Source organism: Corvus hawaiiensis, chromosome 8 (assembly GCF_020740725.1).
Source record: "Corvus hawaiiensis isolate bCorHaw1 chromosome 8, bCorHaw1.pri.cur, whole genome shotgun sequence".
Classification (NCBI taxonomy): domain Eukaryota; kingdom Metazoa; phylum Chordata; class Aves; order Passeriformes; family Corvidae; genus Corvus; species Corvus hawaiiensis.
The window spans coordinates 28,260,718-28,275,589 of NC_063220.1; the positions used below are offsets into that span (position 1 = coordinate 28,260,718).

General features: G+C 37.4%; 1 protein-coding gene across 2 annotated transcripts in view; it reads right to left on the minus strand.

Moving 5' to 3' along the window:
• BMPR1A (bone morphogenetic protein receptor type 1A) overlaps window positions 1-14,872 on the minus strand; it is a 75,319-nt gene that overhangs the window by 13,528 nt on the left and 46,919 nt on the right. For both annotated transcript variants that reach the window (XR_007205233.1, XM_048311952.1), the window contains exon 3: window positions 8,319-8,526. Coding sequence is in view for 1 of the 2 variants with exons in the window: in XM_048311952.1 (XP_048167909.1) it covers window positions 8,319-8,385 (67 nt within the window). In the remaining variant the exon portion in view is untranslated. The remainder of the gene's footprint in view (window positions 1-8,318; window positions 8,527-14,872) is intronic.

Below are 14,872 nucleotides of genomic sequence, written 5' to 3' on the forward strand. Positions count from 1 at the left end.
GAAGTAATTTTTTATAGATTCGCAGTCTCATGGAAGAGCAGTAATAACTCCAAAATCTCTTGGTTTTTTTGATCTCTATATGCATTAGTACTTCAAAACACAGCTAAAGTAAATCTTGTTTGCAAATTAAATTTCAGTAAATGACATGAACATCCATCCAAACAAGCTTTCACAGAGTAGAAACAGGGCTACATCATGTTCCAAGTAGCCTTCAGTTTCTCAACAGCAGCAGAGTTAAACATCATTTGCTCTTGTTCATATTATAAAAGTGCTTTTGTGAATGTAGGCATTCAGAAGAAAACATCCATCTGTTTTCTTCTTAGTGAAGTACATCCAGAAAAAATTTAGGAACATTATCTGCCTCATTTGAAATATGCTATGTGATTACTATAGGAGATGATAACATCTTTACCCATCTCCCTCAGCTTTATCATACAAAATTTTACCAACAGGAAGTCTCTTTCTGCCCACCACCTTGGCTCTAAATCCTCAAGGTATGAACAAAATACAGATAGAAGAGCTGTGAACAAACTATCACCCACACTTATACAGATTATAGCAAGGCTCTGTGTAAGGCTCAGTGTGCAAGGTAAGCCAACAGCCAGTCAGGACCAGCAGAGGCTTTTACAAATTCAGTTATTAGTAAAAAAATGGAGGTTACAATAAAAATTTCAGTTTTTCTAAGGAAAAGAAACCTGACCAGGAAACTCATGGTCCCTTTCAACAGATTTGTGTGGCTTCCTGTCAAACCTAGCAAACACGAGCTGTTGAGTGATGAGAACATTAGCATCCTGTTGTACCTTGCTTAAAACATGGGCAAAAAAACTTGATTAAAACCTTGTGCAGATACAGCCACCTGTATCACTCTACTGTAACATCTACTATGTCATTCAGACAAGTGCCCAATTAAATATTTGTGAAATTTGATCCTACTGTCCTGAAAACAGCAGACTTACAGATTTCCTCATCTGGTTAATACAGCACACCTAGTGCACTGTCCAATGCAGCAAAGTAATGCAACTGTGGTATTTTGGATACAACCAAGAGAATATCCTGAGAAATACACCATTTACCCAAACACTGAAATCACAGAGCAGTGTTTTATTTAATGTGGTCTTCAAACAACATTTCAGTAATGCCCAAGTTAAACAGTCCTGATATGTACAGACTGTTAACAAGAAACAAGATCTAATGCTAGAATAACAGTAGATTGTAGGTATTTCTGATTTAACCAAAAGGAATTCTGCACATATGAAATAGCTCCTCCATCCACCCCCCTCTCTTTCCACATATTTCTTCCCAGCGTAAACTGAAAGGTAATTTTAATACTGTGCTACAGACATTACATGACATTCTGTATTCGCATTTAAGAGATCCTTACCTGCTCAGAGAAACAGGTAATTCTACTTAATATTTAAAGGAAAAGCCACTGCATATGTACAAATATGGTCTTTCTAATTTTGTTGAATGACTATGGCATCTTTCCCAATTGATGTTATACCCCCTCCCCCCCTTATCTTCAGGGACATTCCACACGTTAAAAGTCTTTATGGTACTTTATGATCAGCATCTTACAGTCACTCATCCATTTTCCTACTCTGATCACTGAATGCAGTATTTTTTCAGCTTATTAGAGGAGAAATCCAAGAAACCCTTAAAACATGGCTTCTCCTAGCTCAGAACAGAAAGAACAATATTTTTTTGCAGGTCTTGCATCTTTTAAAGCAGTATAATTCTCTGCAAACTAACACTGAAGCATGACTACAAGAATACCAACCTTTTATACTATAAGTGACATGAAATACATTTCTCCTCTTCAGTTATTATGATGGATTGCATTACAAGATTTATGAAGAGTAGATACCAAATAAAATCCAAAATAGATAACTGTATTCTCAAAGAAACAGCATCTTTGTCTTTTGTACAGTTTCTATAGGCAAAGATTTTCATTCAAAGCACAAACAGACTACAATTTCATTATTTTTGTAATGTGAAACTCCATAGGAGCCTGCTTTCATTTTACAGGTAATACCTGCACTGCACAAAGAATGGGGGGAAAAAAAAAAAAAAATCACTCTTGTATTTTTACTCTCTAAGACTGTAAAGAGAACTCTTCATAGACAGGAGTTTAAGTATCCAGGGAAAAGAATAGGAAAATTTTGAGGATACTTGGGATTACTTCAGGAAACAATTTTTAATTGTCTCCACCTAGATATTATCCCTAACTGTATCCTTTACTGCAGTACTGTAATTCATCCTCAGCACTTCAAGACAGGTTAGTGTCCATCTTAAAGTTGGTAGGTATGGGGATGGTAGTCAAACATGGAAAGACTTGGCTTCCATCTACCTTAGATGTTAAGAGGGCAGATGAAGGTCCTGAACTCACAGGATACTTCACTGCTGTTTTTCCTGGTTAATAGATACTGAGTAAATGAACAAGAGAGAGCTAAGGATAGGCCTAAAGAACATCTTCCTCCAAGCTTTATCTCCTCACCCCCAGAGCTCCAGCTCTCAGACATTCACACTCAGACATTCACATCTTCCCCCTGAGAGCAGGACAGTGAAAGAGAGGATCATGTTTTAGGGATCTTGTGACACTACACTACTTGATGATGTAATTAATCTCTTCTTTTCCATGATACATGCAGTCGTCACTCTGCAGTACAGCTAAGAAACATACATACACAAATCTCACATAACCTTCAAATGTGTGTCATATATTGTGCTCTGAAATGCAGCACCCAGAGACTTCAGGCACAGCAAAGCTTCCTTTCCACTATTTCCTAACCTCCACCTGCAAACTGCACAGAGCTGGTGTGGCAAAATAATATACACGAGCAACAAATGAACTATCACACACTGGAGGGCTTATTCAAGATCCTGGCTCACTTCTGGCCTGTTTATCCAGCCTTGGGAGCTACAGCATCATAGACTTCTAAACATGCAAACTGCTCTGTAAGGTGTATTTTACTGCATTACAAAGTTACAACATTCAGTGAAATATCAGAGTAATGGTGGACCATTCTCCTCTCTTAACTGCAACAGTGTAAGATGCTGATGAGAAAAAAGCTGATGAGACTTCAAGTTCTGACTTTGTCATTTGCTCAGCCCCATCATACACTGCATTCAATGTAGATTACTAGAAGTGTGAAAAACTGTTACAGATATGACAACACTTAAATGGTTTTCTGTTTAAAATTGAACCTTATTTTAATAAAATAAATAAAAATTACAAAAGTTAATAATAAAACAAATTGTTAAAATAGAACAACACCCGCCAATATATCATATCCAGCCTTTGATCAAAAAAGATAAATTATTCAAAGCAGTACTTTTTCCAATCCCAGAAAATAACTTAAGACTATAAAATGCATTTCAAAGAAGCACAGGATATTAAAAATCCCACTGGGTTAGAAACCTAAGTCTACTTGAAAGCATGCTTCAAATGTGAATATTAATATGGATAAAACTTAAAAATGTACTGTGCGTGACACTGCAGTGTTACTAATCACTAAAACCTGAGTTAACCTGGTTGCAACTCAATGCCAGGAGACAGATATAATTTCATTAAGTCTTCTGATCTAAGAAAAGATTTGTGTAACTCATAAAAAACCAGCTCTATGAAATGCAGAGACAGCAGCAAGTGAAAGAACACAAACACAAAAGCCAAATTGTACCTGCAATTTTTAATTAATTGTCTCCTCTCTTTCTCCACAAATAAAGGTCCAATATGGCCCATAGCAGTAAAGTTGTTTGATAGCTTTCTAAATTCATAATACAGAAATTGGCCATAAAAACATTTCTATTCCAGACTACATTATCCTTAAAAGGGATTTGTCCTAGCAGAAATACAGTGCTAGAGGCATTTCTTTGTAGCTACTCTGATGCATGCTTGTAAACGCCAAGAAATTCAGTATTTAAGTAAGAAGAATCTGTCAGAAGAGCCCCTTCACCTGCCTCCCTGCTGGTACTGACGCTCAGGCTCACCCACACTGTGCTCTTTTCATCAAAGATGAAAGTTGTACCAGTGCTCTTTATGTTAGATATGCCTTCCTTATGAAAAAGACATACCTTGACATTTTTTATGTGGTAGTTTTAAATTACTTTTTCTTGCTTTAGGATGCAGATACTGCAAAATCCCCCACTTCAGGAAGCACATTTCACCTTTCTGCTTATCAAACTTTCATAATGATTTAACATGCTCTGTTATGAATTAAACCTCAGTACAACTGACACAGCTTGAATTACTAGCACTTGCTCCTAAAACACAAAATTTTTTTAAAAATCAGAAAAATTGTTATGAGTGCAAAGAAAGTATCTTAAATGCTTCTGCTAACTGTGTTTGGCATTCTAACCATAATTCTCCCTACAGTGCTTTTTTATATATCAAGGCTGTGATCTCCAAAGACCAGGCATGTTAAAGGTAGCTCCACCTAGCAGAACTGGTTCTTAAAAATCATAGCATGTTCCCAGACTACTGGTTTAAAACCTTTCTCCTGCCCTTCCAGCTCTCCCAGGAGCTATACCAGTGTTCAACACAGACAGGCAGCCCCCGCCTCCTCTACTTCCCAACCCACAATCCTCAGGCTCTTCACCCACTTCCCTTCCCCACAAGTCACTTCTGAAGACTATTCTGTTCCTATGCACTCAATATAAAAGCCAGAGACATGAAAATTTTGTGTATTTTACTTTTAAAAAGTACTCTGCATTCTAACTTAAATTAAATGGACTTTTAAAGAATAAAGTTACTTAAAACTAAATGCAAAATTCTAATAAAGAAATAGATCAACTTTTAATAATCCCTTGGAAGAACTTTAATCAGACAAATTTGTAAGAACACAGTTGCTGCCCATATTTTAAAGACAGATGCAGCCGTTAATAGGGGAAATCACCAGTAAAAAGAACTAGTGTTTTCAAGTAATGAATTGGCTACTGACAACTGGAAGTTCCTTCTATAGCTTTTAGAATTTTGTTTCAGATTAGTTTATACATACAAATTCAATAACTATTTCACCTGAAATTGAGAAAATGCTTAAGGGCTTTAAAATATATCTTAATATATACCTTATCCATATCAAGTATTTGAATAAAAGTAATTAAGAGGCATGAAATAAAATCAACAGGTTTTTTCTTTTAGTTCACTAACGAACTGTGGAAACTTTAAGTCCATTTTAATATTTAATATCAACACTTTTAAAATTTGACTTTTAATAAAGCTTTATACATATCAAGTGCTATTAATACATTTTTAGTCAACTAATTTACAAGGATTAAAATGCTGGTCTTCTGTGGTGTCTCTGAAGAATACACAAAGGTGTGATGAACCACATGGGAAGTAAACTGCCAGCAATGAAGTACCGAATTTATGAGAACATATTTAAGTAGATGTTAAGCACTTTACTACTGTTACAGATATTGATCAGACGTGCTCATCAATGCACTGTAACAACAAAGAAAGGACTCTACTCGGAAGTAAAACTAGTCCTCTGAACGAAAAACCTGCCCTAGTGGGAAGACAAAGCCTGTTTAGTGCAGTCACAACTGCAGCTGAAGCTGAAACCCTCTTGCCTTAGATCAGAAAAAAGAGGTGGATGAAGATGCAGAGCAAGTGATAGGTTTAAAGCTATCGCAACCACAGCAAGAAAGGAAATACAAAAACGTTTTAATGGAAGAGGCTGCTCTTAAATCTGGCCATCTGCACCCCAGGCTTATTTCTGACTATTGCTCAGTGTAAGTGAAGAAGTCCCAAAGCTATAAAGATACAACCCAAAGGGTAACCACTGGGTCCCCGTGCTGCATAGTACCATCCTGAGAAACTGCAGCTATTCACCAATAATGCCATGGAATTGCCTCTGGTTTCTGTTGTTATTGTAAGAATATTTTCACATTAATCAACACATGCAGCCACTTGCTTTTTCAGGTTACCTGTTAAGGAATCTGGTATGTATATATACATGCAGTTATACAGACACACTTGCTTTTATCATTCTCTCAGGTCTTGGTAAGCTCTGAAATTCCTAACATTCTGAAGAAGCCTCCAAAAAAAACCCCAAGAGAGCAAACCATTAAGCTGGATGCCAGACACTGGAAGTACACACACTGGTTTCTACTTTCTCTGCTTTTTCTTCCTCTTTCTGTAAATCACACAAATCCTCTTAAATTCTTCATAATGAATCTTTCTCACCTCTGTTGATTGTTTTACGATGCATTTTTCTAACATCCTGCATACATTTTCCTTGTTCAAACTACTTTTTCAACTGTTCATAGTTTTCACTTTAGATTGTCTCTTTCCTATAAAAATTTTAAACGTTTTATTACTATGATCTTAATTCTTTCCTCCCCCATGAATCTAGGGAAAAGCAGAGAGACTTGACTGGTTTTTGCCTCACCACCCCTGGAAACCAAGTATATTTTGCACATTTGCAGAAAAGCCCTTAGGCAACCTGCAAAGAACTAACAACATTTCACAAGCTCAACTCTTCCATAGTTTCAGAACTCCCTCAGTATTGATTTGAAAGTCAGGAAAATTTCTAAGATAAGGCAATTTCTTCCTTTGAAGCTGAAAAATAATTTTCAGTCTTTAAACTTAATTTATCTATATTACTTACTGGAAGTTATTTACTGAACTGTTATTAATCAACGTGATCGTGGAAGGAGTTAATGTAATTTAATTTTAAGCTGCTAGAAGACCTGTATATTTGTATTATTATTTCGATTTGTATCTAGAGAGAAAAAAGAATCCTTCAGCTGCTACTGCCTATGAGTAAAATGATAAATGGTGACTAATGCAAAGGGGTAACCATGACTTCAGCAAAAAGAACAAAGCACATCACTCTTCAAGGGAACAAGGGGAGAAGCTGGTCTCTTCTGCAAGAAGCAGCCAAACTACTTGAACACAAGGAGAACAAGGTCCACTGCAGAACACTATGTCAGAGTATTTTAGAGCAGAAGAGACCTCTGGGAGTCACCTGGTACCACCACTCGGTCAAAGCAGGACCAACTTCTATGTTAGACCAGGCTGTTCAGTCATCGCAGTGAAGTTCTGGCTTTTTAAGGGTGGATATTGCACAACCTCCCCAGGCAGCCTGTTCTAATACTTAACATTCAGTGAAAATTTCCTTCTAAATTTCTCAATGAAATTTCCTTTACTTTGATTTATTCCCATTACCAATCTAAGCACCTTACAGCAATCTGCAAATATTTGTAAATCTACTACAGACTTCAACTATACCCAAAACTAGGCTATTACTAAACTGTGCTTGATACACATGGATGTATCAAGCACAGTCTTGAAAGAGACAGCTCTGCTACATCCTTTAATCTAATATTGCAGATTAACACCAGAAACAGAACAAAAAGATCGGCATTTGGGTACTTACCAGGCTTCCTCCTCTCCCCACTTCAACAGGTTCATTGAATTGCTATTCTTGAAAGTAAATATCTCACATAATATTTCAAAATCAAGCACTAAGCAGTAACTGATCTAAGCATGCAATAAGAATGTATATTTGACTTTTATATTCAAGTATTTAGATGGCAGTACCAAATTAGTTTTCTCTATTTTCCTGAAAATACCTGGAAAGCTCTGTGTACTTAAGCACATGAGGAGTGCACAGCTGGGAGAACAAATACTCTTACACAGAGACCAACTAGGCATGTACGTGCCTGCTGGACATGCAGGGCACTGCTGCATATTTTTTTTCAATTCAACCCAATCTGACAGAGGAGCTAAAGCTCTAATGATAACTGGATTTCCAGAAGTTTTTGATAATTGGTGTCTGGAAAGACAACAGACATACAAATGAGTATCTTCACTAACTGAAAACGAGGGTATTTGTGAATGTTCCATAGCCTCACCTTGGCCCATCAAGATGGCACAACAAGTTAATTTAGATTAGTTCTACCATACTGCCTCGGGCTGCTGGGAGCATCAGAAGGTGTGGGGAACTGCACAGTGCAAGTTCTTCAGTGGGTCAAGTTTAAAGAGATCAAATATTCACACATATATGGAACTGAAATACAGAAGGTCAAACCTTCACTTCTGCTGCTCATCCAACTTGCTCCATGGTGTACTACACATTTTTGGTATTGTTTCTATTTAAGTATTTGCTATAATAGACCTAATCTATACTACAATGAATGACCACTAGAATGTCCTTCTTTTTAGGGAACCATCCATATGGCACATCAGGCCAGTAAAGTCACCTGCCTGCAAAAGAAACTCCAAAAGAAAAAAAATCCTACTTCAACCATTGGAGAACACACAACTCTTGTTACAAATCAAAAAGATAAACTTATTTCAACTAGTACATATTTACCTTGAACATGGAGAATGATAAGCAGATAGGCTCCAAGCAATTGCTCATGAACTCTCAATCGAGTCATTGTTCACTTTTAATCCTTCCTGTGTAGGGCACCCAGCCCTTCTGCTTGACAAGTGCTAAGCTCAGTCTGTTCAGTGAAGCCTAATACAAGATTTGGTGCTTGGCTGCAAAGATGTTTCTGTAGCTTTTCCACCTTTGTTTCCTGAAAGATACAATAAAACAAAGTGTTAAAAAACTTCATGTATTTGAGAAACAAGAAAAAACCCTCAAGATGGTCATCATGCTGAGCATAACCAACAAACCCAACAAAAAACCCCCAAGTGTTTATTAACATTAGTAACTGAAAACATTAGCCATGTTTACTACCTATCTGAAGAGCAGGGTTCTTCTGAAATACACACTTTTGGTAACAACCCACAGGGATGCTTTCGCATTCCTGTAAAAAAATATTAGGTCTGTCAACTCACTGGTCACAGCCGTGTAATTTTAGACTTGCATATAGCTATTAGACATAATATTCAACAGATGACCAGGTTAATCTGTTTGAAAACTATTTTCTTTACAGAAATGAAAACGTCTTTAAATTATTTTTTATAAAAATTAAATTATGGGTGACTTCCCATAATACTGTGGGGAGAAACAGCAACACCATGTTAGGCCACCTGTTGAAAACTGCTGGTAGAGAAACTTCATTGCAAAAAAACCCCAGCCTCTCTGCTGGATGAAAACCAAATTTGTATTAAATTTAACAGTTAGTTTTGTTTCCTAATATACGTATCTCGTTACTTTTGTCTCTTAGAAGAGTACTGCATCTTTAAAACAAAAACAACAACAAAAAAGACAACATTAACTGTAATTCAAAATCGTGACATCCTGGATTCCCAAGCTGTGTGCAAATTAATTCCTCCTGAAAAATTACACTACCATATGCACATGCCATTTGCTCCACAAATATAATTCTACTCGTGCAGCATGGGTGAACACACAGCTAAGACAGCCAAACAGAGTAAGAAGTCGCTTTTTCAGACTGCAATAGTTGTGGTCATGTTCCGCTTACAGAACTTTTCAATGGTGATGCACAAGGGAAGCGTAATTGGGCCTCAAAGGACTAAGACACAGCTTGAACACCTAAATAGTTACTTGCAACAAAAGCAAAGCTGCACAAAGATGAACAGAGCACTGATTTTGCTTCTCCTTGGCCTCGTTTCGGTAGGGTTGACCCCCCTGACCCCTGTCAGCCTGGCGCTGCTCATGAATGCCAGAAGGGGCGTTCGCTCGGGGATGGGCAGCAATTACTGTTGGTGGCCGCTTCCAGCATCAATAACTCTGTCTGTCGGCGAGACCCAAGAACTTTTCATTTTAATGAGTCTTCGGAGGCATTTAACATGGAGGCAAATTAGCGGCTGAGCCGGGAGGTGTCCGTCACTTCCAATTCCGGCAGGCGCGGCGCACCGCCCCGACCCCTGGCCTACTTTTCACACGTCTCTGACTTCTCCCTAATGCAGCCACAAAGGGGGAGCCGGGCGCCCCCAGCACCACGGCAGCCCTTGCCAGGATTACTGCCAGGTTGTGGTGGGATGGACTCAGAATTGCGCGCTGCGCAAACGTCTGGAGCACCAGGAACTTCAAAGTAAACTTCCTGGCCAGGCAGAGGGAAAAGAGATGTGACAGCAAAAATATTCACTCTCTGGTGTTCCCTATGCACAAGACACAGCACCAATTCTGACAGCTAACAAGGAACGTCCTTCTAGCTGTAAACCACCAGTCCAGCAACGTAAGTCCGTAAGCATTACTGCTTTATTCTGTGTTTCAATGGCAATAAACTCCCAATTCTCAATAACACATGTGGAAGCTGAAAACTGCCAACAGCTTTATGTAGCAATAACAACAAAGCCTTTATTTACAGCATTCTATCAAGAAAAAACAAATCTCAGTAATAGTCTGTTTAAAGTATTTTAAAAAATAATTTCTGTCTTGTCTATGCAAGTTTCAGGAAAGAATATATATTTGCACTCTTGTACACTGCAAAAGTAGGAGTGTTTCAAACTTTCAGAGAATTGGTGATCTCGCCCCCCAGTTCACCAGAGGGCACACTGGCACAGGAACATGTATTTGCCACTGTACCACAAAGCATGTTACCCAAAAAATCAAGAAAAAATGGGGAAAATAGACCATTTAAATGCAACTCACTCCAATATCATGGTGCTTTTTTGTTCAGTGATACAATCTAAGGTAGTTCCCAGAAATGCTGTCCAAGCCTATTCAAAAAATAATGCTCTCCACCAGTATTTTGTACCTCAATCTTCCTTCCAGTAATATTTCACATTTCACAGATATATATATAATATCACGTATAAAACCAAGTAATAAAAATCAGAGAGAACAAATTCTAATTCCCCATTTTAAAACAAAAAATACCTTTCCAGACTCCCATTAAAGAGGAAGACTAGCAGCCCTGGCTAAGGCACAAAACTGAGAGAGCAACAGCTGGAATTTCTCCAAAACCTGCCTGATATAACAGTGCAGAATGACACAACTAAATACCTACTTCGAATATATTAAAGCACCAATTAACACCTGGAATGCTACTCTGCCAACAGAATGATGCTGAAGAGATTCAAACCCATAAGCCAATCAGTTGATTTTGAAGTTCTCAATCTCTTTTCTACTGTAGCCACGAAGAAGTGTTCAACTATAATCCACTAAAAAGTAATTTATTCATCAATTGTAACACCTCATTTTTCTGCACTGTATTTTATTATCCTTCCCAATAGCAGTTTACTGAAGAAAATGCTTTTATTGTTAAAACTGTGGGGTTTTTTTCTGAACTGGAACTCAGCAGTGAATTCATGGCACTACCACAGCAGTCCAGCCCTGTGTTCTGCTTTACTCTAAATATATGAAGCCGGAGTGTGCAAGATCTGTCATATGGTCCAAACCAACTCTGAAAGCATGGAATTAAGTGGTAACTGTTCTTTAGATGTGGCTATATAATATTTTTAACGGCATGATCCCCAAATCAAGTGAGCTGCACTGCTCCAAATTTCAGTAAAGAATGATAGTGCTGAATGTAACAACAAAGACAGTATTGTAAAGGGGAAACACATGAAAAAATGTCAATCTTAGACTTCACAAGAATTAGAACGTACAATCCATTTCAACAGACAAGATACTTCGAACCATTTGCAGCAGTACATGTAACACCAAGTTAATGTATTTAAACAAAACTAAACATATTAAATGGTTCTCTGATGTGTAACTGGGGCAAGAAGCAACTTAGGCAACTGTAAGCATATTACCTCAATCATAGGTACAGTTTTGAACAGGACTTTGAGATGGAACAGAATGCCAGAGATAAACTGGACTGTCAGTCTAAGTCAGTGTGCAACAACAACTTTCTTGTAAGATTATAAAAAAACCTGATATGGTGCCACAAAGAAAATTACTCATTTGGATGAAGAAAAGAGGGATTATAAGAACAGCAAAGAATTCACTACAGGGCAGACAAGTAGTTTCAAGAACAGAGATTAGTAGTCTAGTTCAAATGGCATTTGAGGACCTTGATTCTTGATTCAGCTTGACTGAAGAATACTCACCCTTTTCATTAATGAAGTAGGCACAGAAAGCAAGACTTTAAAAGAATTTGCTGACAAACACAAATTGTCAGTTCAGCTGAGTGTTGTTTTTATGCAGGAAAATTTGCATCACATGAAAAACTGAAGAAATGGAATGAAGTACAACAGCATGAAATTGGGAACGTCACGCATATGGGTAACTGAGGAATTTCTGCTTCACACAGACTAGAAGCTCACACGTAAGAGATAGCTATGTCCAGGAACTCAAGGACACCAACTGATTACAGAACATCAGACACATCCGTGTGACACTGCTGGGAGAAAGACACAAACACAACTCCAGTATTTCCTAGGGAAATTTCCCAGGGAAAACAGTAAGGCATGAATAGCACAGAGACAATATGACTGATAAATTCAACATCAGTATCTCAAGGAAAGAAAGACATTTGGAGATGAAAAGAAAGGAAAATAATACAATTAAGACAGTTAAAATTGATGGATAGATAACTACATTTTGACAATATAACAGGAATAAACACAAGGAAAGACAGACAGCTATTCAACTTTAAGAAAATTACTGGTTCAACAACTAGGTATGGATTAGCCATTAAAATTCTTTAGATCAGAAATGAGAAGACAATTTCTAACCACTGGTTAGAAGGTTGTAGGGCAGATTTTCAGACTAAATAGAGTCCAAAAACCTAAATCAGTCTTTAGTTTACAAAGGCCACCATCTCATGTAGCTACAGGTGTCAGGAAGGGAACAGACTTATCTGGGACTATATTTTATCACTCTTAATACAAAAAGAACTGTAGTTAGCTTTAGTTTATCCAAAGTCAAACACTCAAATTTAACCAAGCCCCTAACAAGAAGAAAGTTTCAGATTGTGTACTGTGTAATTCTGTCAAATACTTGTACAAGCCTACTTTTTAAATGTGTTTCTATTATTCCATTGCAAGGTGTGGTTACACAAATTGTAGTAAAGTGTCACAGTGAAACACTCGAACTACCTATGCTTGAATGCTATCAAATATGTTAAATTTAAAAGCACGGTAAATCCACCCCCAAAATCTGTCAAGAAATCCTACAGCTGATGGAGAAGACTGCTGGCTATTGCAAGCCAGCTGGCTGCATGGCCACCAACAAAAACAACTTCACGTAAGGTCCTATTTTTTTCGGCACTAATCTGTTCAAGCTCACAGAAATAATTCCCTGGAACTGTGGATTGTGTAACAATTGTTTAAAACTGTTCCTGATTGCATAAATTTAAAAGCCAATAAAGTGTGTAAATGATACAAATGTTTCTTCTCCCTCTACAAACTGAAGTGAAATCTGAAATGCTAAATGAAGCACATTTGTGTGTATTATACACTTCTCAAAAGACTGAAATGAAAAATTAAATCTTAATCCTCAGTGCATATAGAACTATGTGTTCAGAACACATGCACTGCAACACATTTGTTCATTCAAAAAACACAAGATCCTAATAACTGGTTTTTTTTGCAGCAGGGGAGCTCACGGTCTTAACAAAAAGGCCTTTTTATTTGTGACCAGTGGGAAAAGCCACCAAAATCCACCTTGGATAGTCAAACAGGTATCTCCTGAAAGCAAGATCTCCCACTGCTGGCAAATATCAAACGTGTGTACATCACGGCAAAATGTAGAAGCCAAAGTACTAAACTATGATATATCTGTCTGTTTCATAAACAAAGTTGTTAACCGTGAAGAAATTAAAGCCTAGCTGCTTTTTACCATGCCTGGCACCATTAGATAATTGGGGACGCCATTCATTGGACTCCTGAATGCCCATCTTACTGTTACTCTGGTATCCAATTAACTAACTCCTACAAAGTTTCTTCAATTAAATTAACACTAATGAAATGCAGCAAAATTGTTTTCCCAGTACATCACGTATTCAGACATATCCTAATGTGTTACAAACATGACACATTCTCTTATTTGAACATATTCAGAGAAAATGTCACTACACCATTTTTATTCACCTTGACCCATTTCCCTTTTTTCTCAACTCCTTCACTTTAGTGATTAGCTGGCTTAGAGCTTTTGCCCTTAAGCCAACTGGCAAATGGACACCCATGCTCTTTCTACCATAAATGACATCAACTTCTGCTATTCTACCCAGAAGCTATCCTTCCTACACGTTTTTATAATCTATTTATCATTTTCGTTAGTTCCTTACTGTCATACCAGTCAACGTGAACAAGGAGAAAAGTCTCCACATGTAATACATACCATCTCTAAATTTAATAAATCCAAATGGGAAATCATAAACCTTTTAGATCCCATTCACAAGAAAGATACTTACTTTTGTTCACCGAACACAAGCAGCAAGGAAAAAATCACCGAAATTGTTATAAATTTTACCTGTCACTATTAAAAATATTACGGTCATACTATACTGCTTCCAAGACTCATCACACATTTTGGCTTTGAGTTTCAATAATTTGACACAAATAATATATGTGGGCTGAGGAAAGGAAAAAGCTGGGCCTCAGTCCTGAATATACATTTGCTCACTTTTTTAGAGCGGAAAAAGGACCCAAAAATCAGTGTGTCAGTGCCTTCAAAATTACAAAAGCTTTCATAGAAAGAGTTTATAACGTGCAACATCCCTTTCAGCACTATAAGGACTAATGAATGTTTTCACAATCCTACAGTATTTTTTTCATAATTTAAGGACAGTTATTTATTAATCTATGTATAAAAAAATCCCCAGATCAAAAAATTGACATGGCAAGCATTTATTTTACTTAGCCCCCGTGATCTTGGCTGCCTTCAGCTATACCTATAACCTCTGCCCAATCTAGAGGAAGAAATTCACAACTTCTTTATGTCTCCAAAGTGAAGGTGATTATGCAAATTATGGAACTCACGAAGAAGAGTTCTGCAGAAACTGGGTTTTTGTGTGGTGCTTAAAGAGCACATTTTCCATTTCACGATGTCTAAGGAAA